General features: G+C 41.8%; 2 protein-coding genes across 3 annotated transcripts in view; both read right to left on the reverse strand.

The window, feature by feature from the left end:
- Positions 1-133: 133 nt before the first annotated feature.
- LOC129359701 (phytanoyl-CoA hydroxylase-interacting protein-like) lies at positions 134-15997 on the reverse strand. Of its 2 annotated transcripts, XM_055029513.1 has the most exons (6): positions 15896-15973; positions 14386-14758; positions 5965-6152; positions 4555-4729; positions 2460-2577; positions 134-926 (listed from the first exon to the last, which is right to left on the reverse strand). In XM_055029513.1, exons 2-6 carry the CDS (start codon positions 14489-14491, stop codon positions 389-391), a joined length of 1125 nt encoding a protein of 374 aa, XP_054885488.1. In that variant the 5' UTR covers positions 14492-14758; positions 15896-15973; the 3' UTR covers positions 134-388. The 2 variants fall into 2 exon arrangements, with proteins under 2 accessions (XP_054885488.1, XP_054885489.1); XM_055029514.1 differs by lacking the exon at positions 14386-14758 and having other exon boundaries at positions 15896-15997.
- Positions 15998-24250: 8253 nt separating this feature from the next.
- Positions 24251-24683, reverse strand: part of LOC129360183 (protein bicaudal C homolog 1-like) — a 58011-nt gene continuing 57578 nt past the window's right edge. The window contains 1 exon segment of the mRNA XM_055030313.1: positions 24251-24409. Coding sequence (XP_054886288.1) covers positions 24282-24409 — 128 coding nt within the window. The 3' untranslated portion in view covers positions 24251-24281.

A 24683-nucleotide genomic window follows, 5' to 3' on the forward strand; every position in this document is an offset into this window, starting at 1 on the left:
GTAACACAGAGGCTAAGATTGTTAATTTAACATGGATCATTATATCATTTTTTTTAAAAAAGCATAAAGTTTTAACAGCAGACTTTTAGTACAGTTAAAGGGTTTGGTCAGTACACAAATATGAACTACGTGATGATGGTGTTTTTACCTTTATTGGATGATGATGATTATTCAAGGGTGTTTCTTTTTCTTAGATCTTTGGGAATGACGGTTTTCTTTAGGGACGGGGAGCAATGAGACTTATAAATCTGCTGCTTCATGCACGTGTTCGCCTGCTTCGTCGGCCCTTGTGGCCTTCCTTCCGTTTGTGTTGATGGGGTCAGTCAAAAAAAAAAAAATCAAGTCCCTCTCTCCCCCTCCTGGACTTTGGGCTCCCTATTTTTGTATTTTAGCGTCCCACGCTGATGTTGCACGTCTTGCAGCTGGGGTCCTTCTTAGCGTTCACCGTGGACAGACTCATGAGCTGGTGCCCGCTGATCTCTGCTACTGTGCCCAGAGCCAGGTCCACGGGATCCGTGTAGATCACCTCCAAGATGACGTCTTGGGCGTGGTGAAACACCAGGCCGCCGTCTTCGTCCTGCTTGCAGGTCAGGAAGCGGTTGTTGCCGATGTCGAGGGCGGGCAGCCTCTGCTTGCAGAAGTCGTCGCCCCTGGAGCCCTTCGGTGCCAAGACCAGGATGACATAATGGTAGGCCGTGTACATGCAGTAGAAGTCTCCGAAGTACAGGTTGGTGTCGGGGTTGAAGAGCGCGTCGGCCTGCACCTCAAAGCGAAGGCGGCCGTAGGGCGAGTCCTGCGGCGGCTTGCCGGTGTTGAACTCTGTGTTGCAGCTGAAGAAGATTCCCTCCAGCTTGCCGCTGATGGGCGAGCCGTGACTGCCGCTGTTGTCTTTCACCGACGGCATCATCCGGTTGTCCTGCGATTCCCTGGAGTTTTGAAAGAAAAGATCTGGGTTTTATTTTTATGTTAACTTTTCCTCGGAGCGTTCTGTCAAGGAATCTGCAACGCGTCTTATTTCTTGACATGGATTTTGTGTGGTGGACCAAGACGGTGTGGCACAGACTTGTGTTCCTTGATCTTCATGTTGATGTTTGTTTACTATTTTTCTCCATCAAAACTTTGAGAACACCTGGGTTTATGAGAGTTCCTTCTGTGGAACAATAACAGTCTCTTGATTGACTTGTTTAAAAAAAAAAAAACACCTAATAATTCAGTTTTCTTTAGTCTTATAGACAAATTATTTAAGAACAGACATGAAAGTACTTTCTTAAATTTATAGAAATCTAGATAAAAAATTTAAAAAAAGCTAGTGCCATCACAATAAAAAAAAATTGCTTTTGAAAATAAAATTCTGGACAAATCCAGGAAAAATAAATGCACACTAAAACAGAATAAATCTGACCTCAACCTGTTGAAATATAAACCTCAGTCCTGTAGCTATATGTCCAGAAATCCTGTTTTCATTGTGGGAATAACGCAACTATTCTGCTCTCATCATATGAAAACGGCAGTACTGGTAAATCCCCACATGATGGGGTAGTTCACCAAATACGCTCTCCACCAAGTGTATTTGGTTTTGCTGCAAATCAGCAAAAGAACAAAAAATAAATAGAAAAATAAAAGGAAGAATGACGTCAGGTTGCACAGCACCAGACAAAAGAGTGTTCAGAATCTGCAGTCCAAATAAAGAAACTGTTGTATAACTGGAAGCAATTCCTCAAGGCAACCCGATGGAAGGAAAACAGGAGAGAGAGAGTGAGAGAGAGAGAGAGAGAGAGAGGAATGTACGATTAAAGAGAAGAAAGAAAAAATCTGACAAAAACCCGCCCGCCTACTCTGTTGCTGAGTATTGTCAGCTCACTTTCAGTAAAAACACGAGGGAGCAAAAACAACCTTTCCATATCTAAGGCTGTGTGTGTGTGTGCGTGTGTGCGCAGAGAAGTCTCCTGGAAGAGCCGGCGGTTTGCTACAGTAGTTTTGATGTGGCATATTTGGACTGATGGCAGTAATTAGGATGCTTCCAGCGGCTCCCTCCAGCTGATTCTCATCTCTTCACGTAAGGCAGCTGGAGAGAAACGCTATAGAGCAGAGGTAGGAGGCCACCATGTTGTTTTGTGGAGTAAAAGGTTCCTGTGGTGATCCGTCCACATCCCTGAATTGTCTTGGCAGCCGCATACAAATAAAATCTAACTGTGCCGAGAATGAAGTGTTAGAAGATCTGTCCTTGTTAACTCCTGACTGTTTTAATAAATATCTCACTGAAACACATGCCTGCCAGAAGCGAAGAGCGTTACATGTTCTTAATTTAAAAGGCGTAAAAGAGCAGCGCTGCGTTCTCCTTCATTCGGGGCAAATTTGATAAAAGTGTTTCATGACATTAATAGCAAATCTATCCGGAGCTAGTTAAGTAAGTGGTGATACAAATAAATGATGATGAACTTAGTTATGGCTGTGCCCACCTGGCATGATCGAAGTACTCTTTATGCTGGTTCCTGTAGAAAACAGAGAACCGCAGCATTCGCCCGGCAATGACTTCGGCCTTCTCCAGCAGCTGGTTTAGATGAACCGTAGAGTAATCTAGAAACGGATTCATTATTTTAGTGGTGAAACACACACACACACAAAAACAAACAAACATTGAAAACAGATGATCAACTGTCATGAATCTGCATTGAAAATTTCAGGTATTAAAAAAAGCTAAATATCTTCCGCTCTGCCAATGAAGAAATATGAGCTTAACTTGAAAAATAATTAAATGATTCCCCTCCAAATATCCCCTTTGCGACGAAGCAACTGGAGCAAAAACATTTAATCAAGTCTCGTAATATTATTCTACTCCCACCAATCACCTAAGGGGCCTTTTCTTAATGAGTACAGGCCAAAACAGCTAGTTCTCCAGTAAATGAGTGCTTGAAGACAAACGACACGAGATGCGCAGCTTTGTTTTGTTTTCTTTCAACAGTTAGATTTGCTTTTCAAAGAACACCTTGGCTTTTGTTGCTGCCCTGATCCTTCCTGTACACACAAAACCATTTGTTTATTGATGCTACCAGGAGTTGATCGACTCAGCTAGAATGTGGACGAGGAGCAGGAACACTACAATGCCATCAGTTCACTTTCCTCCTTTCAATCTGTTTCACGACCTAATCTAAGAGATGCACCACCCACCAATTTAATGTCGCCCACTTATCTGAGATCAAGTCACCGGCTGACAGGGCTGGGACTTAAAACCCAGACATCCCTCTTTGCTTGACGATTAATATTTACCCTTGAGAAAGTTCCGGTCTACTCTCAGTAGGATCAACTGAGAGTAGACCAAAAGAAAAAAACTCCAGAAGGAGGCAATCGGATGGAAAAACCATCTCAACTGAGTCCTTTTAACACGGAGCAGCAGCAGCTCTGACCTGAGCGCTCCCCAGACGATGTAGCGACTCTCTCCGTACAAGTAGGCCGTAGTGAGGAAGATGATTGAGCCTTTTCAGCATTTGCTTTACCAGCAATTTGACATAAATCCTACTTTCAGTGGTCTTAATCACATAGTGGGAGAAGTATGGCATTTATTGTATTGTTTATCATTTATCATAATAAATTTCCCAAGACAGGAATTTTGATTCATCGTTGTCACAGTAAAATTCCAATTAATGATTCTTAAAATTGCCCAAAACGGTTTGTATTGTTAGTTTTGGCATTTCCTCCACTGTTTGTCCAATGGGATCATAAATAAATACCAGCCACACGTCCACTGATAGCTCTTCAGAAATTCTCTTCCTGGAAATACTGTCATCCCTCTCATACTTTGTTCTTTCTATTATTTTTCATTAGCTTAACTGAGACAGAAATGAATTATGTTGTGTTTCAGGTGGATAAAGAGCCAATATCTTCCCTAAATTTTCTTGTGTGTCAACAACCCCGGTTCATTTCTTGAGTGCAGATGCTTTTTCATGGCTGATTATGTTTTGATACAAGCTGTGAAATCAGGTTCAAGCACTTAATTGCTAAACAAAATTTATTTGGCTTTTCAAGACTGTTACCTTGCTGCACAGCAGTTCGCGTTTCCATCTGCAGTAACCCAATAAAAATCAAAATCGATTGAATTCAATGAGCTAATAATATACTGCTTGGCCTTGAAGCGTCAGAGTTAAGGACAGGCAGGGGAGTGGGCACCTAAGGGCCTAAGCTGTGTGTCTGTTCTCTACCAGGAGGCCTCAGTGGATAAGCCCCCTTTAACCTCCCCAGCCTGCTATCCATTCTTTCCCCTCCCCCACTATAAGCCTCTTGGCTGTTATGTTATGTGACTTTAGCATTCCAAACATATAGCACGGCTCCCCTTTCTTCCTTTAATCCCTCTATTTTCTCATCCTCCTCCACTCCTCTATTGATCTTCTCCTCAAATCATTGCAGACTTCCTGTAATATTCTCCCTCCCAATGCCATCTTCTATATTTCTGTGTGTATTTCGTACAGTTTGTCCCCTCCAAAACCTGAAAAGGCAACTCTGACGGAGGTCGATCGAGGACACGAGCTACGTGGACTGTGAGTTGTGTTGTGTACACACCGGCAGTGCAGAACTCAATGATCTCGCTCCACTCGGAGACGGTGTAGTCCCCGTCGGTCTGTTTGGACGCAGTCTGGACGGCCACAGTGTACTCTGTGCGGGGGCTCAGGAACCAGTGGCCCCGGACAGTCATGGGCAGGGGCACCGCCTTGGCCACGAGCTTGGTGGGAACGTCCTGGATACAGAGAATTGAAACAGGATGACAGGCAAGGAAAGGAGCAAAAAAGGTCAACTCAGATAGAGATTGACCATGTATGTGTCTTTTTTTATCTACATGCAGAGATGTGGAGACTCATGTCTGAGCAGATCATTTCTATACCCAAAATGCTCTGTCAAATTTTCATCAACCCACCGCTCCCCCCAACCCCCCACCACACAGGTATCAGTTGGCCTTAGCAGCTCAGTGATTGGACCGACAGCTCCTGCCCAGCAACAGAGTCATCCCGCTCCAACAAGGCAGAAAGAGGAGAGGTTCTCTGCAGCAACTCAAATAAAATAAAATACAGAAAGAAGGCGGCTGAGGAACCAAATGTTAAAGAATTACTAAAACAGACACAAAGCAGAGTCTGTTTTAGTGCTGCAGGGTTGTGAAGGCGTCGTTAGCCAATCAGAGCATCTGGTGTTAGTGTCCTGAAGTCAAAACCACCTTGAAAAGAATCTTCTTTAAGCTCTTAAAGAGCGGTCAAGCTGAAGTGAATTCCACCTTTATTGAAAAGAATAAAGTACTAAAGGAAAGTAAGAATGCAGCATTTTAATAACAATTTCTGCATTCATCTTGTATAATTGCAAAAAATCATTTATAATTTTTTTTTTACCCCATTACTACAGTTAATGGAAAACTTCAAAATTTCTGCATTCATCAACCCTTGCAAAAATATATAAGGTTGCAATGGGATCAGTGAATCAACAGTAAAACGTCACTGTAGTGAGCTAATGGAGAACGGCAACTTTTTATTTAAATATTTTTAGACGCGCACAATTCATACAAGATTCTCTCTACCTATAAATCAAATATGAAATGAAAATCATTTGAGCAGCACAAATCTGGCTATTGTTTGTTTTTGCCATCAAAGTGGTTATGTTAGATATAATGTGCATCCATCTTTAAAGGTAGGAGACATGAAACTAATGAAAGTTGAGCTGCGCTGCACAGCGCAGGACCTGCTCTGTTAAACTGATTGTCACCACTCATAATTTGATAGGGACATTTTTTTACCAATAATAAAATTTTAAAAAGCCATTTCAGAGGGTGATTTGCGTCCTTAATTCAATTATTTTTGCAAAAATGTACCAGTAAAGAGCCTATCATTTATCTTCAAAAGGCCATAACAACAGCCTGCTTGGTGATTCATCTCCCAGTGGCATCACCTTTAAAAGGCTGTTTATGTGTGTGACTTGCGCCTTTGTTACCTTGTGTTTGAACTTGTTGGAGTTCTTGTTCTCCTTCTTATTCAGGTCAATGAAGTAGTGTGTGATGCGTTCCTTGCTGCGCGCCTCCATATCCCAGCAGATCTTAAAGGAGTCGCAAGTGATGTTGCTGATTTTGATGTTCTGAGGAACAGGGAGTTCTTCCATGCTGCCATCCTGGGATTTGCTATCTGTGTAATCAAAAAAAGAAAAGAAGAGAAAAAAAAAAGACTGTTACCATGGAACGGCATAATAGAGTAGCAAAATGGGATCAAATGACAAAGTTTTTTTGAATAATTATACTCGCTGCTTGAATATGTGCTTACAATGACCCAGAGGTCATCATAAATCGCCATTTTATGTACGCAGTTCAAAACAAAAAAACCCTGACTCCAAGCAATTCCAAGTCAGCCTGCAGAGTGGAATGGCTAAAGCTTACCAAAGAATAAAAAACTGCAGTAGCTATTCAGCACACAGCATTTACAGTATAGCCATCAAAATGCACAGCAGGACAGAGCGGCTTACTGTATACGCTGCCATGGAAACACCATTCTCTGCACGCTTGTGCACATATCTGCTTCACCGAGCCTCAGCGGCGTCACAAATCCGATACTCTACTCCCTTCTCTTCTAAGCGGCCTCATGGGTTTTATGAATCTTCTGCAGAAGCAAGGGCATTCGAACAGTAATCGGGGTCACGTTATTGCCACAGTGTCACTAACCCATTTGGCCTCCACCAAAAAGCCCAACGCGTTGCAGCAAATCTCACATTTTCTCTGCTGCACGGCTGCCAAAGGCTTTGCAACTCAAAGTTCACCCAGAGGCTGATGGAAAAACTGAACCCAGCTGAATAAGAGCTTTGTCACGTAAGACAGAGTACGGACTTTGAGACGCCCACTTGGCTTGGCAACAATGCATTTGCTATGTATGCTCTGGGGTCTGCACACAACAGTGGGTGACAATTCAAGAATGCCGTGTTTGGGGGGTAATGTTCAATATGACTGGGCTCTGTAGAGGGTTAACAATAGCTGGAGTAGTGGAGCATGGAAAATCCATCTCCGTTCGTTCACCGGGAGAGGCAGAGATAAAAGAGTGGACTGGTAATTGGGTTTGTGCACTCCAACGCCTCACCTCCAAGTAATTGTCAAACTGTGCAGCTTTTGTGGATTGATTTTCTTAAAATTAGATGAGCGAAGGGGAGCTTTTATCACTCACTGTGTTGCACGAGCACAGAAAGCACAAAAAAAAAAATAAAAAAACCTGCAATCACTGCCTTTTTCAAATTAAGGCACTTACTTATTTCCCCTCTTGGTCCCGACAGAGTGTTTTCAAAAAACAATTTGCTATAAAACATGTCAACAGCATCCCAAAATGAACCACTGGACCTTGTAAAATTATCTTTGATCTATTTTAAACTGGTTATTACTTAATAAATCAACACAAAGTAGTGCATAATGAAGTAAAATGATAATGTATGGACTTCAAAGCTATTTTGCAAATAAAACTAATAAGTGTGGCATGGATTTGCAATCAGACCTCTCAATGAAATCCACTGCAGCTAATTAGCCTCATTTGGAAGCATATATTAGGATGAACACATTATTACTGACATAAATAAATAAAACTGTCTTCTTCTTCCCCCCCATCATCAGCAAAGATTAACGCTTTTATGATACTTCAGCAGGTTTTAATTTCCTTTGGAAACTCTTGCTGCCAAATTACCAGAGTGATCGTTTAGAGTAAAACCCACCTGACATTTGTTTTCTTGTTTACTATGAAATTAAAATGAAAGCTGAAAACAAATTTCCTAAAAGACAAGACAATAAATGTTGTGCCTAAAATTTCACATCAATTTGCATCTGCTTTGAAAGGCCTTGCATGAGATTTTTGATTTTGAAAATAAAGTGCGACAACAAGCACAAGCGGGATGCATCTGCACCGTCCATAAACTGTGATAGATAATCATCAGCAAAGAGCAAATGATTGTGGCTGATTAAACAAAAAACAACAATATATGGCAGCTAAAAATAATGAAACACGCTGAGGAACATAAGCTGTAGCTTCCCAACCATCTGTAAACTGTGGCTGTCACTGAAGGAAGAGAATTTGGTGTAAACTTCCCTTCAAGTATCATTGTTATCACATACATTCCCATATTGACCCAGAACTTTCCAGCATCTTCCAGACACGGCCGATTTCCAGAGAGCCAAACACATTAAATTCAGCGATACTGATTGGCCAAATTTTTTATTATTTTTCTCTAGCAACTACACACGATTGGCCATTTAGCGCCACTACTGGGTCGCTGTCCAGTTGTAGTAGGGGGTCAAGGTAAATACAACGTTGAATGAGTTATGCTATGTGTTGAGGCGGAAATAATCATTCAAATTATGTAAGCACACACTCTTTAGGAAAATAGGTCAATGCCGCTTGTGTTACCCAGATAAGTCTTTTTTTAGATTTTATTTCACCCCCCCAAGTCTGGGAAAGCAGCACCATAGCGCCCCCTGTGGACCAGTCACCACTGTTTCAGCCATTTCCCCGTCTTCAGCTGGGGAAAGTGTTCTCCACAAACACTTTTCAGATGTTTGTAGAGAACACACAGAAGTGTTTGGTATCTCACTAACTTATATTGCACTTTGCGGTGAAGAACGCTTTCAAAACTTATCAGTTTAGAATAACGTCACAGTCTTAAGGTCCAGTATTTTAATAATCAGCATGCTTGTCTGCTGTCAGTTTATGAGGCACAGTGAATAAAACAGTTCCTGATAAGTAGCCGTCCTTCTGGGTGCACTTGGCCTGACTTCTCAAAGTCCTCAGGACTCCGTGTTGATTGGTGGAAACCTCCTGTTCTGTCCTGCTGGTGGGCTGCATTTAATGTGTCCGTCTCATTAAAACAAGACCCCATTGAGCCGATTCATTTGGCTCAGACTGAGGGGGTCAGCGCAAGACATGACGGGCCACAGCTCAGACAGGAAGTGTTTCATCAAGTCAGTGCAGACCAGACAGCGATGCAAGCGCCGTAAAGACCCATCGGAAACTGGATGGTGCTGACCTTTACCGAAAAAAAAGATAACCTTTGTTGTCATTATTTGACATCTGCCCAATGCAAAAATTAAATATAGCTGCAGAAGCATACAAGGATTTTTTCTCTGGTTTCCCTTTGCAGTTACTGTTGTGTAACTCATCTCATTTGACTTATTTTCTTCTAATTCTACTTGCTGGATTTCAAAATCCTAAAAAGTCTTCCTTTTTCATGTGTCGTCAACAATAATATTTTCCTTGTAAGCTAAATCCTGGGAAGATTTTCACCCTCCTGCCTTCATGTGACTAGAGCATGCTGACTCATCTCCTGTTTACTCCAGTGCTCACCTAATTCATTTATTTGCAAAATGTCTTCATACCAACACACTCAGCCTTCACAAATGTGCTGTAAATACTGCCTTCAAAAGCCATAAATCAGTACTTTCGTGCAAATCTTTGTTCACCACCAATCTAGTCTACCCCAGGGAACTTAAAATGTGGCAACGCAACAAACTGCAGTGGGTTTTAGGAGTATTTTATGTAATGGAGCAACAAAAATGGAGGGAAAACTTATCTTAGAAGAAAAAGGACATATGGCTTCCATTATCATTATTATTTTTTTTACAACCAGTACATGCATGAACTTTCACAGTCTCAGGTCTTTGATAACTTAAGTATTTTTCTCCCAGGATTTCTCCATATTTACTTCCATTTATCTTCCCATCAACTCTTCTCAACTTCCCTGTCCCCGATGGAGAAAAGCCTTCCCACATCATGATGCTGCCACAGTGAGATGCAAAACATTTGCAGACATCACAGGCAAATCTGCATAAACCTAGGCTTACTTTTCATCCACATTTGTAAATAGGCAACGTTCTTAATTGAGCAAAATACAACTAAATTTAGTAATTTGTGGTGGTTTTCTGATAGGAGGGACATGACCAACCAGAGCGGCAGGAAAACCTCCACCCCACCAACCCCATGGGATGTGAATGTTATGAGTAATGACAGGGCCGAATGCATTACTCAACTTGGGTGAGGATTGAGGAGCTGAGGGTCGTTCACACAGGCAGCCAAATGGGCCAGAACCGCCTTCGGTAAGAAATAATACGAACTCTCGTGTTATTTACTTAGTTACATACAAAAAGCTTTACTGAGTAGTTAGACGTCTTAAAACAAAGTCAGTAGCGCTCTCTTACTCCTGCCACTCTGCAAAAGTCCAGAATATTGAGTCTTTGATCATCTGCTATGAATTGGGATTGGCAGGTGGGCCGATCAGTGACAGCGAAAAGCAGATTTTAATGCACAGACTGGCAAATTCCGCCCCCGGCCCCCACTTCTTCCTCCTTTCTGTTGTGTCTGTTCATCAATTTGTTTTCTGCTTAACAAATCTCATGAAACTACCTTCCTCTTGCTTGCAGTTGAGTTTCCCACCTCACTCACCACTTCTTAAATGGTCTACTTTGTCTTTTCCTATAGCACATAGCCCCAGTAAAAGGCATTAAAATTTGAGGAGGTAATGGGAATTTTTTTCTTTTTTTTGAAAATGCTCAAAGGGTACGCAAACTCTATTTTTGCAGCACTCTAAGACCAAAACCACTAAATGTAAACAAGATAAGCCAGGCCCTTTCTGTGGGAAACTGAAGTCAGCTTTAAACCTTCAGGGACTCGGAGAGCGCAGGATGAAAAATGGAGGGGCGAGAGTCAAGCTGGATGAAGGTCAGGCTGTGAGAACGAGTAAACTGTTCAGTCCCTCACAGGAGGCCTTCACCCTCATCCAGACTTAAATTAATCTGCCAGCATTACGCCCTCGGCTCCTTCTTCTCGAATTCGCTTAACGCATAATTTGGCTGCTGTGTGATGTTACCACAAAGACATATTACGAAGCGCCTCTGTTGTTTTGCCTCGTCCTCTGACGGACTGTAACGCTCTGCTGCACGGAAGGAGGAGGCTTGGCTTTGGCGCGTCATGATTAAGCAAAAACGAGGCAGTTTATGAATCATTATTTAAGAGTGCAGAAGCACAGATTAATTATGCAGGTCCCACGGGAGATTGCAACAAACCCAGGAGACCTCTGCCTGCTTCAGCAGAGCACCGCATGTCGGGATGCTGAGACGGCCGCTCTGCAGGAAACCAGTCGGACAAAATTATTTAAACTCAAAACAATCTTATTGTCTGCAACTGAGTTTGCTGGGCAAGTAGTGCATACTCAAGAGATGTTATAAGATAAAACATCAATGAATATCTTGAGATGCCAGATGCAGCTCCATCTAGTCACACCTGGAGATATTGAGTGTTGCATTTCGGCCGGCTTCACTGCTTCAATTCAGTCTGTCTGAACAGCTTTGATATGACCTCTGGGTGGTTGCCATGTCCACCATGTGTGACTAAAGCTCCATTTGAGAGCTCCGATAGTCGCGAGTTTGAGAGAAATAAAAAGCTAGACGGTAGTTTGACAGCACAAGTGCACACTTAGACAAGCGCAAAGCGCGAGTCTAAAGTTGAGCTGTAAACACAAAAAAGGCGACATTAGTCAGCATAGATACTCAGAGCCCTTTGGAGAGAGAAAAAAAAATCACAGCTTTCTTTTAGCTGTAGCACAGGCTAGGCTGTGATAGGAACCATGCTGTGAGCCTGAGAAGCTGCCAATGGCAAGAACATCTTTCAGAGTGTGATAAACAGTGCGCTGCATTGAGGTTAAGTTATTTATTCCACCTTTAGCTTATGCTCAATAAAAATAAATAGCTTTCATCATTTTTTTCCCACCAAATCAACTTAAGCTGGAGAACAAAACTTTTTTTTTTTTTTACTTCTCCAAAACCAGAATGAGTCATTATTTCTAATTTGCACTAACACGACTCAATACAAGCCTAACTTGTATCGAGTTGTACTAAACTGATTCTGCAGTTTTGCCCTCAGTAAAACATCCCCCAGCCCCAGAGAGCTGAAGATACACATGTCAGAGCCGCATGAGTACAGTGAACCATTAACCCCAACTCTGACACCGGGAACACAAAAACAACTTGTTCCCCACTGTGCATTGAAAAGCTCTAACAGACCTCCATGTGTGTGTGAGAGCACTCCATGCGCTCATTCTGCTAGCTCAGCATGGGCGTTCGAGCCTCTTTTGCGGGTGATTAAATATTAATGGGAATTCGGATAAATTTAGAAAGTAAAACAGAAATGGATGCGGTCGGCATCGACCCGATGTGATGACGCCGGGTTTCCAAGAAGGGTGAAAGTGAATGTGAGAGAGACAGTATGGAGCACAATGCCTTTCTGGGAGGAACTTCATGCACACAGTGCCAGCTGAAACGAAAGCATTAAGTGTCTTTACGATCCAACTCAAACAGAGGTTTAAGTTTGTGTGTTTATGTTCAACAAAGTCTATGCCACTGCTGACTTCTTTTTGCTTTTGCTCGTTTTGTCACTCCAGACGGTTCAGTTCTTCAACTAATTTCAAAATTAGGCAAAAACTGTCTGAAAAAAAATATGTGCTTTTTTTCACTCATTACGAGAAAAAGCTATCCAAACCAAGCCACCTATTTCTGAACATAATTGACCCTCAAACCTGATAACTGGTTATCTGCCATCAACCATGAATGATTACTGTCGTTTACATTGCTGTGAGGGAGCTTTGACCTAGTCTTTGGAAAATTATCTTAATTCAGCCACAGCATGTAAGGCCTGTTTAAGGTCATCCAACAGAATCTCAATGGATTTAGTTCACACTTCATCCAAAACCTAAATTTTATTTTTAATTGAGTCCTTCAAAAATGGACATCTGAAGGTCTCAGTGTGAATCATTGCCCTGCTGCACAACCCAAACCAAGGCGAGCTTGAATTTAAGGTCAGGAACTGATGGTTGGTCGGTGGCAGTAAAGGTATTTTCACATTGGTTCAACAGGGCTGGCAATAATCAGTATGTGCCTCATAAAACTATACAACCATCAACATAGAATAAATACATAATTACATTTTTTTAATTTTTTGTGCATATATCACAACCAAACCTTAGATTTTAACTGAGGACAGACAATAACTTCATAATGATTTGGTACTTTTTTAGCATTAAAGCTCAAAAACACGATAAAGGCTTGCAAATAGTTATTACAACACTGCCGTTGTTCCAAGTGACATATCGCATGAATATTTTAAATCACAACAACCCTTCTTGTGTTGAGAAAGAGAGTGGACATTGTTGACTGAGCAACACAGCAACAGAGAGTATGTGGGCGTCTCAAGGACAAAGACTTAGCTACTACTACTTAGCTACTACTTCCACGAGGAAGTAGTAGCTAGTAGCAAGTCTCGTGTTGCAAACACGAGACTCTCCCTAAAACCCTGCCTGGAAATCGACTGAAATGAAAGCGCGAGAAAGATTGCAACAAAGCACCGTGAGGGGATACGGATGCATCCTGTTGTATTGCAGCATGGGAAGTAGATGTGGAAATGGAGAAAACGTGCCACTGCTGCTTCACTGTGATCCGAGGCTGGGGGAGCATTAATGGAGGTAAACCACAGGCTTCTCCAGCCAATCGACCAGTCGTTATATACGTTTATATATAACAATGTGAACACATCAGTGAATTAATCTACAATTAATCTATGTGAACTGGCATCTCTGCGACCAAGCCTCAGATGTGGAATCAGTGCTGTGTAATTGCACTGACGGGTGTGCGGGGCTGCACCGCCTGCGCACGCTCTTGTGGGTGCAGCCATGTTTCAGCTTTTCATTCTCTACTCATCATGACTTGCATCCCCCTGCCTCCACCCCCTACTCTGCTACCAGCATCAACTGTTTCACATGTGTACAATGAACAAATTCAATTCTAACTCCCATATGTGCAGCATGCTGTATTTTAAATTCCCTTCTTCCTGCCTCCTAATTCTATAACTTTGGACCACAAACGTGGTTTCATGAGATAGCTACTGTGAAATTACTGTGAAATTTTGAGTCACACACTGCAGAGAAGTTAACTGCAAAGGAACTGGGGAGGGGGGTGGGGGGGGGTGGAGGGGAGGATGCAGGGTTTTCTCAAAGAGAAAATGAACAGAAGTCATGATAAGCTATAGGCGGGGTTGGTGCCTTTCTCTGTCCACGCCTGTGGTGCTGAAATGAAAAGGCGCTTATCAGTTGCCAACATGTGCACGCTCAGTCTGCAGAGACAGACAGCTGTTCCCAACAAAATGCTTCTTCTCCATTATTAATGTAAATGCATCCAGCTATGTTCTCTTCACGGACATAAATCGCACAGTTTTTCTGCCGAAGCAACCTGCGGAGTCACCGGCCCTCATCCCTCATGCAAACTATATGGGTTCTGCAACTAAGAGCAGCGTTTTTATTGCCCCCTTTCCCCTTACCCCCTTCCACTGAAGTCCTACAGTAACACACACTCACCGTCTCTTTCGCATAACTGTATGGAATCCAGACTCAGGTCCTTGATCATCCCCTCGCAGGGACTTAACGGGCTGGTGATATTGTGCGCCAAGCCTGGTACCTCCATCGCTGCTGGGGGAGTCGGGGAGGAGATGTGGTGATGCTGCCGCTTCGATCGCTGCGCAAATATCGACTTGCAGGTGGACAAAAAAGCCGCTCGTTCGTCCGCGTTAGAACAGGAAGGAGGAGAAGAAAGAGTCCGGTGTCCAGCCCCGCGCCGTCGCTCTCCTCTTCTGTCTCCTGGGCGGTGCGGCTGGTGGCGCGTCAGCGGAATCGTCACGGCCCCAGCGGCGCAAATGAGCCGCCAGCTGCAAAAAGAGGCGACGGGCAGCCTCTGCAGCAGAGGACGCGTTAGTACGCCGACTGTAGCCACCGATCGCTACGCGCTTTCTCGCACTTTTTACTTATTTATTTGTTTTTTGGTTGTTGTTTTTTATTTTTTTACTGCGCAGAGACTGCGCGCCTGCAAAGAGCCGCACGGAGCCACAAGTGCGCGCAAAGTGTGTCGCCTCGGGACAATTGAACATGAATAGTTCAGAGGATTACCGCAGAGGGAGTCTGCAGACTCAGTGGCTTCTTATGTAACCAGATTAGGCAGCTCGGTGTTCCCCCCTCTGTTTTCTGGTCTGCATCCGAACCGCGCGCTCACATGGACGTGTTCTTTTTTTCTTTTCGTTTTTACGTCCAACGTCATCCCAGCGCAGCTTTACTACATGTCCTTATTTGGTAAGGTGTAACCCTCTCTGGTTTCGGAGCGCAGGTGCGAGTGGGCCGTACCATAATGAGCTGGGGGACTTTAATTTACTGCTAACTAATGGTAATGGATGACCAAGCTTAATGGACCATTCTATGGGCCAGCAGTGGTGGAAAACGTCTCTTGGTGGGGGCTTGATGTGCCAATAGATCTCCCTTCCCTTCCTATTGCGCAATAATATTTCTTCATAAAGCAAAAAAAAAAAATAATAAAATAAAATAAAAAAAAATAAAAAGGTCTGATCACTTACTTGCAAAAATATACAGTAGACTATTTAGATAGATGCCGGCTAACTGTATCAGACTCACAACTGTGGAAAACACCCAAACCAATCCGAACCAGCGCAGAAGTTTAAATCTCTAACAATTAGAACGGCCATCTTACCCAGCAAACATTACTATACCAACCAATAGGAAAGCAGGAGAAACTCAAAGAAGGCAACACGCGCATCATTATTATAATGTTTTGTTGTTGTTGTTTTTATTTTAAAGAAATCTTAGCAACATTTATCCAGAGCAGCATTAGCATTTTGATAACCAGAGCAAAAATGCTATGGTTAGCATTGCTGTGGCTTCATCAGACAAACCACGGCGACACTCCTAACTGATTCTGAGTAACGAATCAATGGCAGCAGCTGGATAAAAAAAAAAAAAAGCAAACAACAACAACAACAACAACAAAAGCACAGCAGCTAAAACCGTTCAAACTGTAGCTCACCGTCCAGGGCCATAGAGAGAGTGTTACCAGCCATCTGGAAAGTCCTGCGCTGTCATTCAAAGTGGAGAATTCAACCGCCGTTGTCACCAGCTAGCGGCTTCATCACCATGGCGACGCAAAAAAAAAAAAAAAAAACCTTTCCGGCCCAAAAAACATGGAATTCTGAGACGCTGATTGGGCAAATGTTTATTGTTTTGCCATAGCAACCACGCTTCACTTCGACGGAAGTCCTGACAGGCGGAAGTCCGTCGAGGAGAGTCAGTTTGTGGAAATGTCGGTGATTCAGTCGGCATTTTCAGGCACACAATATAAAAGAAAACTCGCTAATACAATATTTAAAATAAAAACTTTTTATAGGTCGTCTTTATAAGCCGCAACCTCCCCCCCTCCACGTAAAGGAGCGTGGCGCCTCAGCGCCCCCTATCGACCGGCCGTTCAGTGCTTTGATTGGAGAAGTTGTGTCTCTTCAGATGTTAAGCACGCACGGGGTCAACATCATTAACTCTTATTTACTTCGCTTTGTTTAATCCCTCAGCTGCATTTAGGTTTTCATTGCTTACAATTTGGTTGTGAACTGAAATCCTAACAAATTACATTGACAGTTGTAATAGGAGGAAATGGGTCATGCATGCTTTTTGGGAGGCACTGGAATGGCCTACTCAGGTTATCCAGACTTCTTAAGATATAAAAGGTCAACTGCCCCACATTTTATGGTTAAACAGGCTGCAGGCGCGTTGGCCTTGGATCATCGCTTCACCACGCAAAAAAAAGAAAAAAAAGGCTGATCCTGCTTGATTCACTGTTGTCCACACATTCCCTAAAGTGGTTTTGCTTCTATGCACTACAGAGAAACGCCACAGCGATGCAGTGTCACTTTCTATTTGTTATGGCTTCTCCCTGTGTCACACAAGGCGCGGCCGCAAAGCGATTATCTATTCCACTGACAACGCATTCTGCAGCTGTGCCCTCAGATCTGCTGCTGAGCACGCCGGCGAGGAAGCTGCGGCGTGATGAAATGCATGGGGACGTTTTTTTAGGAGGCCAGGCTCTTCATCTCAGCTGACGGGGCGCGTTGAGACAGCATCGTCATCTTAAGTAACACAGCAGAGGGAGATAAAGCCTTGCACCAATTCCTCATTGCCAATTGGTCCATAGTAAAGTAGCTGGTGAGCATTTTTATAAGGCTTTGAGGATTAAAAAAATAATAATAATAAAATAAAATACGGGGTTATGTTGGGCAGGTGAATTAAACTCCTGGTAAGCCCGTAATCACGGTGGCATTCAGATGCAGCCTCGCTCAGATTTCATCTGGGCATTGCTGCGTCTGGCTCAAATTTCCGGCCTGGGAAATGAAACTCGTTAAAAGTGAAGGTCAGTGGCAGGCAGAAGATCCCATCAAACACACAGCCATCTTTATCTGACGGTGAGATGCTGCTTTAGCATACAGTAGATTCAGATAAAGCAGAAAAAAAAATCCTTTTTTTTTTTTTCCCTTTTTACTCAGACTCAGTCTTCTTGCTACTTGTTACTTATTATAATTGAGTGCCTGCTCTGCATTGTTTTGTTCAGGAGCAGCAGGGTGTGAGGATAGTACTGCCCGATTCTAGAGGATTCTTTCCCATCCCACCTCCATCCATCCTTCCTGTCAGCCCTGCTCGGCCTCCACCCACCCGTACGCCCTCCAGCGAGAGTCATCCTGAGTTAACATCAGTGTTTCCAGCAGGAGCTGCAGGGGGAGAAGGAGAGTGACTCTGTATCCTGTGTAACTCACACCAGGCCAATTTCAATGCCGTTGCCTCCTTCTTTACCAAGCTTGAACGTTTCTCTTCCAGTGCACACGTTTTCTGGTTTTATTTAATCTCAAAAACGACCATTTAACTATTACGCCTCCCTCCTCCTATTCTGCTGCTATGGATCTTCTTTTGTCTCACAGCATGCTGTGTTTTGGCTGTCCTCTCTGATTTGTTCACTCTGCTGTGCCTAAAGGCCACATGATGGTAACGCTCCCAGACAGATGGATTATTAGCAGGGAGAAAGGTGCAGATTTTTGGCCAAATAGTAAAATACATCTAAAAAGAGCAAACCAGAGATGTGTATGTAATCTTGAAGCAGGGCGATTTGTGCCGCACTGATTTTACACATGGTAAATCAAAATCCAATAACAGGAAACAAGGGAACATCAGTCAAAAAAAAAACAAACAAGAAAAACAAGCAATGGATTGAAACTAATAATAGAAACAGTCATCAAATGAAAAAAGCCAGTTAACACATGTAAGTGATGAATTCATAAAACAATCAACCTTCATGGAGAAGCTGCAGTTAACAGAGTAAGCAAAACTCTTGATGACGTGTCAAAACGGGTCAGCAGCAGTTTAAAAATTGATTTAGGTTCATTTAGCTTGTAGACGATCAGCGAGGATATAAAATCCATCCTTTTTCTGAGAGTTAATGCAGGGATTCAGTGAATAACTGGATTAAGAATCAATTCTCCAAAAAGTTTATTGATTTCTAATTCAGTCAACTCGGATAAAGCAATTACTTCCTCAAAAATAAAATAACACAAAGTACTTCCGGTTTGCAAAACAAGAGTTGAACTAATTCAGCACATTCCCAGATAATCCCAAAAACTGTTCCAGCTACCACCATAATAATGTGTCAACGGCAAAATAAAAGTTTGCTTTTGCAAAGTGAAATGGTATTTGGAATCCACACCAAGTGACGATATAATCTTAATTGGCTTAGAGCTAATTGGCCTCACTAACAAAACATAACCCTTGTCTCTTTAAGCAGGCATGTTCATACTGGGCTGTGGCATCATTGCATCGTTTCATTAGTTTTATTCCAGTGTAAATAAAACTAATAAAACTAGCAATCAAAATTCAGTAAAATCATGTTTTGCAGCATCACTGCTAAGACGGGTTATTGAAATCTTTTACCTTTATTTTTGGAATCTTTTTGGGGATTTTTCACCACTTGTGCTCCCTCATCTACAGTACAGTCACTATGTAACTATTGTAAAACAGGAAATGGGATGAGAGGCAACGCATTCTTCACTGGGAGACAATAATACAAAGTCTCCAGGGCTCAATGAGACAAACACATTTGTCTGGCATTTATGGGTCACCAAATGAAGCGTGTCATTGATCAGACTGAACTCGACTGTCGCTTGACTGATAATGCTGATGCACGCTGTTGGCTCTCTAGTGACATTCCGGTTTATCTGCACTTCATGCGAGATTCAACTAAAACGTGGTCCTACCCAGCGTCCTCGGAACAAGTGCTCATCTTAATCAGCAAAGAAGAATTAAAAGCAGAGTCAGAAAGGTTATTAGGAAAATAAATCTAATTGGGCGCACGACATTATAAAAACCCTGGAGGGATTGCTCGACATTTAATGAAATAATAATGTTTGGTGCCGAGAGTCTTTTGAGAAAGTAAAATGAAGCTGAAGTGAGACGCAGATGACAAAAAAAGATTTCAGCCAACATCATTATAAAAACCTAGAAATTAATTACACCAGATTATGCTTCTAGGGGTTACTCCTTTACCCCCTTGAGTTTCTTTTAATGCAGGTCACGACCCAGACTTCACACTTGACTGAAATGTTGTAGGACCTTAAGAAAGGTGAGGCGAATATCTCCAATCCTCAGCAAACATAACCAGAGCTTTACGGGCCAAGATGTTTATGACAGTGTAATGTCAGTCTTATGAACAACCCTCAAAATAGAGGGTTCCCCATTCTTATTATGTCCTAATAGATAAAACTCAATGGTGCTGGGTCTTTTTTTTTTTTTTACAACATGGATCAACAACTCATCTACGGCTTGATTTGCAGACCTGCTGATTTGGACGCGCAATTAAACATGTTCCCGAGAAAACAAACACGTTGAAAAGTTGAACGTTTGACAGTAAATAACCTCGACACCTCTTTGCATCGCTTGCAAAGATGCTCTTTAGGGAAACAAAAGATGTGGAACAGACTGTGAGCATATTATCCAGTGGAAAGAAGCCAGGGACGAAGAGCTGGTGTCCAAGTCACAGCTCCTGTCATTTACACCTTCCCTGCAGAGGGAAGCTGCCCGTGAGAGCAATATGTGATGCTGTGTGTAGACTTTGTAGGACTTTAAATAAGGACATCTTAATAATAATAATAAAACACTTCTCTGTAATTTAGCTGTCATTCACTCTCTGCCTCTCACAATAGAACATAAAATCAGAATTAGTCATGCAGGGCTCTCAGATTGATTGCCAGTTCATGCTTCTGCCTTGAGAGGGACTATTAGAGATTTCATCTTTGGTTAAACAGTTTTTCTCCTGCATGCTAAACAAAACCCATTTCATTAGGTAAAACGTTTGCTGAAGAAGCTCAGCTGGGCCGCGTTATATACATATACAACCTATAATTAAACCCCGTATAGCTTTTTATCTGTTTACCACATGCAGAATTGGCGAAGACACCATAATGAGTGTTTTCTTAGCGCGCCTCCCACGCCTTAACCCTGGGCTTCTCAGCTGTAACAGACCAGTATTTACATCCCATTGGTGTTACACAAACACGAGGGTGCTCTGTGTTTTCCCTCCCCTCAGCCCAGCACCTGCTTAAATTAATGAGGGTGGGAGGAGAAAGCAGGTGACTCACTGGCTGCCCACAGAACAGAGTTCAGAGGTACCACCTGTTTCTGCAGGGGGCCTGGATGGGACACACACCGTCTCCCTTCCTCCACCATCTGAACAATGATCCCATGCCATGACAAAGTTGGATCACAATTAAGATCACATTTTAACCACCATACATATTTAAACTCAAAAACACTCTCCTCTTTTTAACTGCAAAATCACAAGATTATTTATTGTCATTGCGACACACTGCAGGCAATACGACCCTCATTTCACTTTTAGAAATGCAAATCCAGACGGTTGAATGTGAGCAACTGTCTTTTGCAATGCTGTTCCAGATTTCTTTTTAAGTGATAACCCTGCCCTCTGGAGGTTTATTGGAGAACCGCATTTGAAAATGATTTATTATTATTTTTGTCAAAGAAAAATTACATTTACAGTAGACAGACTTTTAATTTTAACGAGCCATTAACACAAAGATATATTGTGGAGACCAGATAGCGACACAGGCTGTGTAGAAGACACATTTCCTTTTTTTTTTGGTCAGTAAAAGGAAAGCTCAAAAATGTAAGGTGGTTTTGATACAGCTAGCCTATGCTGAGCATGTGTTGATTAATAATTACGTCTTCAGGTAAAATCTGTACAGAAAACAACAGTCCAATTCTGAGTTTTTTTCATAAATTTATTCCCTTCATATTATTGGAATCTTTGAACATTTTTTTTTTCTTCTGCTGGATGATTTCTGCTTGTGTCTTTGCTACCGTACAGTTAGAATAACATCAGCATCAACAGATGGCACATGAACAGAGCTTTGGCCTCATGGAAATGTTTTACACGCCATTTCTTTCCAGGAACATTGAAAAGAATTGTACCTTTTCTCAGACAAAAAAAAAAAAAAAAAACAACAAAACAAAAAACAGATGTATAAGAAGAAAAAAGAAATACATAATACATAATTCCTGTAGTGGTTTACATTTACTATAAATGTACCATTTGACTGCAGTACAAAGATTCATTCAAATACATCCCTTTGCGAAGAACAATACAACAAGTCTTAGACGTAATTGTGAAAATACTAATAAAGGGAAAGACTTGACAAGCTGATGATGAACTTGAGCTTATTGAATTTCTTTTTTTGTTGTTGTTGTTTGTTGTGTTTTATGCTGATCTGCATTGGAGCTGCAGGAACATGAATCAACACTCACTCCTCTGAGCAACGAGAGGAGACTAAAGCAAATGTCCGCCAGAGCAGGAAGACGAGTCGCAGCGCTGCGAGGGCTCGGATGTACGTACCACGATGAGTCGAGGCGAATCCGGACCCGGGTTCTTCTCTCGGAATACAGAAGCGCACTCTAATTTAATCTCTTCATCACTTCGTAAGACTCAAATGATACGACAGCAAATAAACAAACAAAAACCCTACTGTACCTGGTCTGCATTAGCAACTGTGTCAGAATATTATTCAGTGAAAACGGCTGAAATCAGATGTGAAGAGCGTTGAAAAGTAAACAGAAAAAAGGCTTGAATCGAAAAGCATGAATAACTGATCGATTCCCTTCGTTTCGCTTTGGTCACGGATGGATCGCTGGTTCTTTACATCTAAATTGAATTCAGATAGATATGTCTGAGGGACTTTATACATTCTACTCTCAATTAAACTAATACAGTTCTCTTTCTTCCCTTTTACAATTAATGTACTGCAAATATAAACAAGAACATTACAACGAGCCATTTAATTGCACTTGGAACATGCTCCGGACGCTGGGGAAAGGTGTCGAGATTAAGTCAAGAGATATTTTAAGAACATCACAGAAAATACAAGAATATTTCAGCTATCCAAGTTGATGAACTGCTGGGAAAAGACGTTTTTCCTTTTCAAAACACATTCCTGAAAATATTACAGGAATAGAGAACCGGGAAAGGCTCTGATGATAAACATCAGTGGCATAATCTTGTTACTTCACTGAAAACTGCTTAACTAGGTTTGTTGGACATAAGATTGAGTGGACCGATAATAGAAAAATCTGGATTTTTGTTTGTTTTTCTCTTAAATCTCAGCCCTTTTAGCAAATTTATTTCTCCATATTTGTGTCTAGCATGAAGTCTAACACAAGATAAGTCATATTGACTTTTTGTGTGACGCATGATCTATCTGGACAAGGAAGGTCAGACCAAAATATTAGTGTTATTAACAAAATATCTCCCTGCTGAAAACGTCTTATGTACATTGGCACTTAACTCTCCAAACGCACAGCTTTGCTCTGTTATGAAGTCTTTGCTTTCTCCAAATTAAAAAAAAAAAAAAAACGGCAAGCAAGTCTTGGCAAAGCGTCTCACATTCCGGATACAAGCAATATAGTCGTGATTTAAAGCACATGGAGCTGACAAATAATAGATGAAATATGCACTATGAGCACAAAACAAAAAAAGAAAAACGGAGAAAAACGACTGCTGACACGATCAGAAAGAGGACTCTTTTAAGGCTTAGCCTGACCTCACTTTTTTCTGCTGCTGTGTTATGGCACAGCCATATCATGGCTCCACAGATTGAGGGGCAGAAACAAGTAAAAGATGCAATAAATGCCAAAAATGAAGACAAAATCAAATCATAGAAACTCACCATGAACATATAAAAACACATATGTAAACTGATTAACAAGAAACATTCCACTCATTCGCCTAAAATAGTAATAAAACTAAACATAAAATCATAATGCGGTAAGAATACAAAAAAATCGAGTTTTGCTTTGTCTAGAGATACACAAACAAAGAGGAATGTCATCCTAATGACACTCTGAAGACAGCCAATGGTAAAAGGCCACAGGTATTTCCTTTGGTTTATTTTGTTTAAAGAGACAGTTCAGGATTTTTGAAGTGAAGTTGTGATAAAAAAAAAGCTGTAAGCGGTTAATATTTTACTTGCAATAGATACCAATATCATCCGGTATAAATCGCGATAGTCTGAAAGAAGTCAAATGTGATGGCAGTAAAACAGCCATGTTTTCTAAGGTGTTAGAAATCTGGTTTATAGTTGGCTTCAGCTAGGATCAAACACCTGCAATTATTTATATACATAAAAAAAAATTATCTACTCAAGTTAATATTATAACTGCTTATAACTTCTTAAGAGAACCTCACTTCTTAAATCCTTTACTCGTCCTTTAAAGTGGGTCGAGTCACCGCTCCGGTGAGGTGACCTGCTTTATTTGGTGGAGCCCTAATCTCATTGGCTAAGTGCTTCCTTTTCATTATTATTATTCTTTTTGGTACAAAACGCATCTGTGCTTTTATTCAATGAAAAAAAAAGTATAGTTAATATTCCTTCATTGTAAGGAGTAAGGCTCTTACAGGCAAAAATCTAGTAATAAAGTGCATGTCACTGATACAATCGCATAACACGAATGCAGGTAGTATCAATCTGTAAAAGGATTGTACTAATCATTCTGCCTGTTCCCTTAATACAAAACACGGTGAGAAATACTGGACATTACCCTTCTTCAGAACCACAACGTTACCCTTCAATAGAAATGCTCTGGAAGGAGTTAACACTGAAACATCCCTTATCTTTAGTTGGCACTTAAGGCACAACTATGGCTTTTTATAAAAATAACTTCTTTTTTTTTTTACTGCATAATAATGCAACACTTTATAAAAAAAAAAAAGGGAGGGGGGAATACACAACCGCAGAAACTTGGGCACCAATGGGAAGAAAAAAAAAAAAAAAAAGAGAACAGGCGGCTGGTCTTCATGGACGGTTTCCAGATGAGGCCTACCACCGTCCGCTGACGCTGGCCACTTCGGCGTGAAACTGGCGGGAGAGTCGGCCGCTGGCTCCCCCCTCCAGGAAGGAAGACCTGATGGGTGGCTCAAAAAGCTTCCTTCGGTTCTTGTTTAGTTCTGCGGATCCCAAGACAGAAAAAAGAACCACAAACTTTCAACAGAAGCAGAGGCGATAAAGGCTCGATTCCTACCCCCCCTCTGCTGCGAATCAAAGCGCAGAAATAAACACAGCAAGGGAAGTTTGTTGACAATTTTTCCCCTGGCCTCAACCCATCAACAGAGACAAGAAAATAAGATTCGAATCACCACAGACTTGCTCAGATCAACAAAAGCCGTCTTTGCAGCCATCTGGTTTTATGTTTGAATAAGAAAATACATGTAAAAATTGCAT

The sequence above is a fragment of the Poeciliopsis prolifica genome, unplaced genomic scaffold, assembly GCF_027474105.1.
Source record: "Poeciliopsis prolifica strain line A6 unplaced genomic scaffold, Auburn_PproV2 SCAFFOLD005, whole genome shotgun sequence".
Lineage (NCBI taxonomy): Eukaryota > Metazoa > Chordata > Actinopteri > Cyprinodontiformes > Poeciliidae > Poeciliopsis > Poeciliopsis prolifica.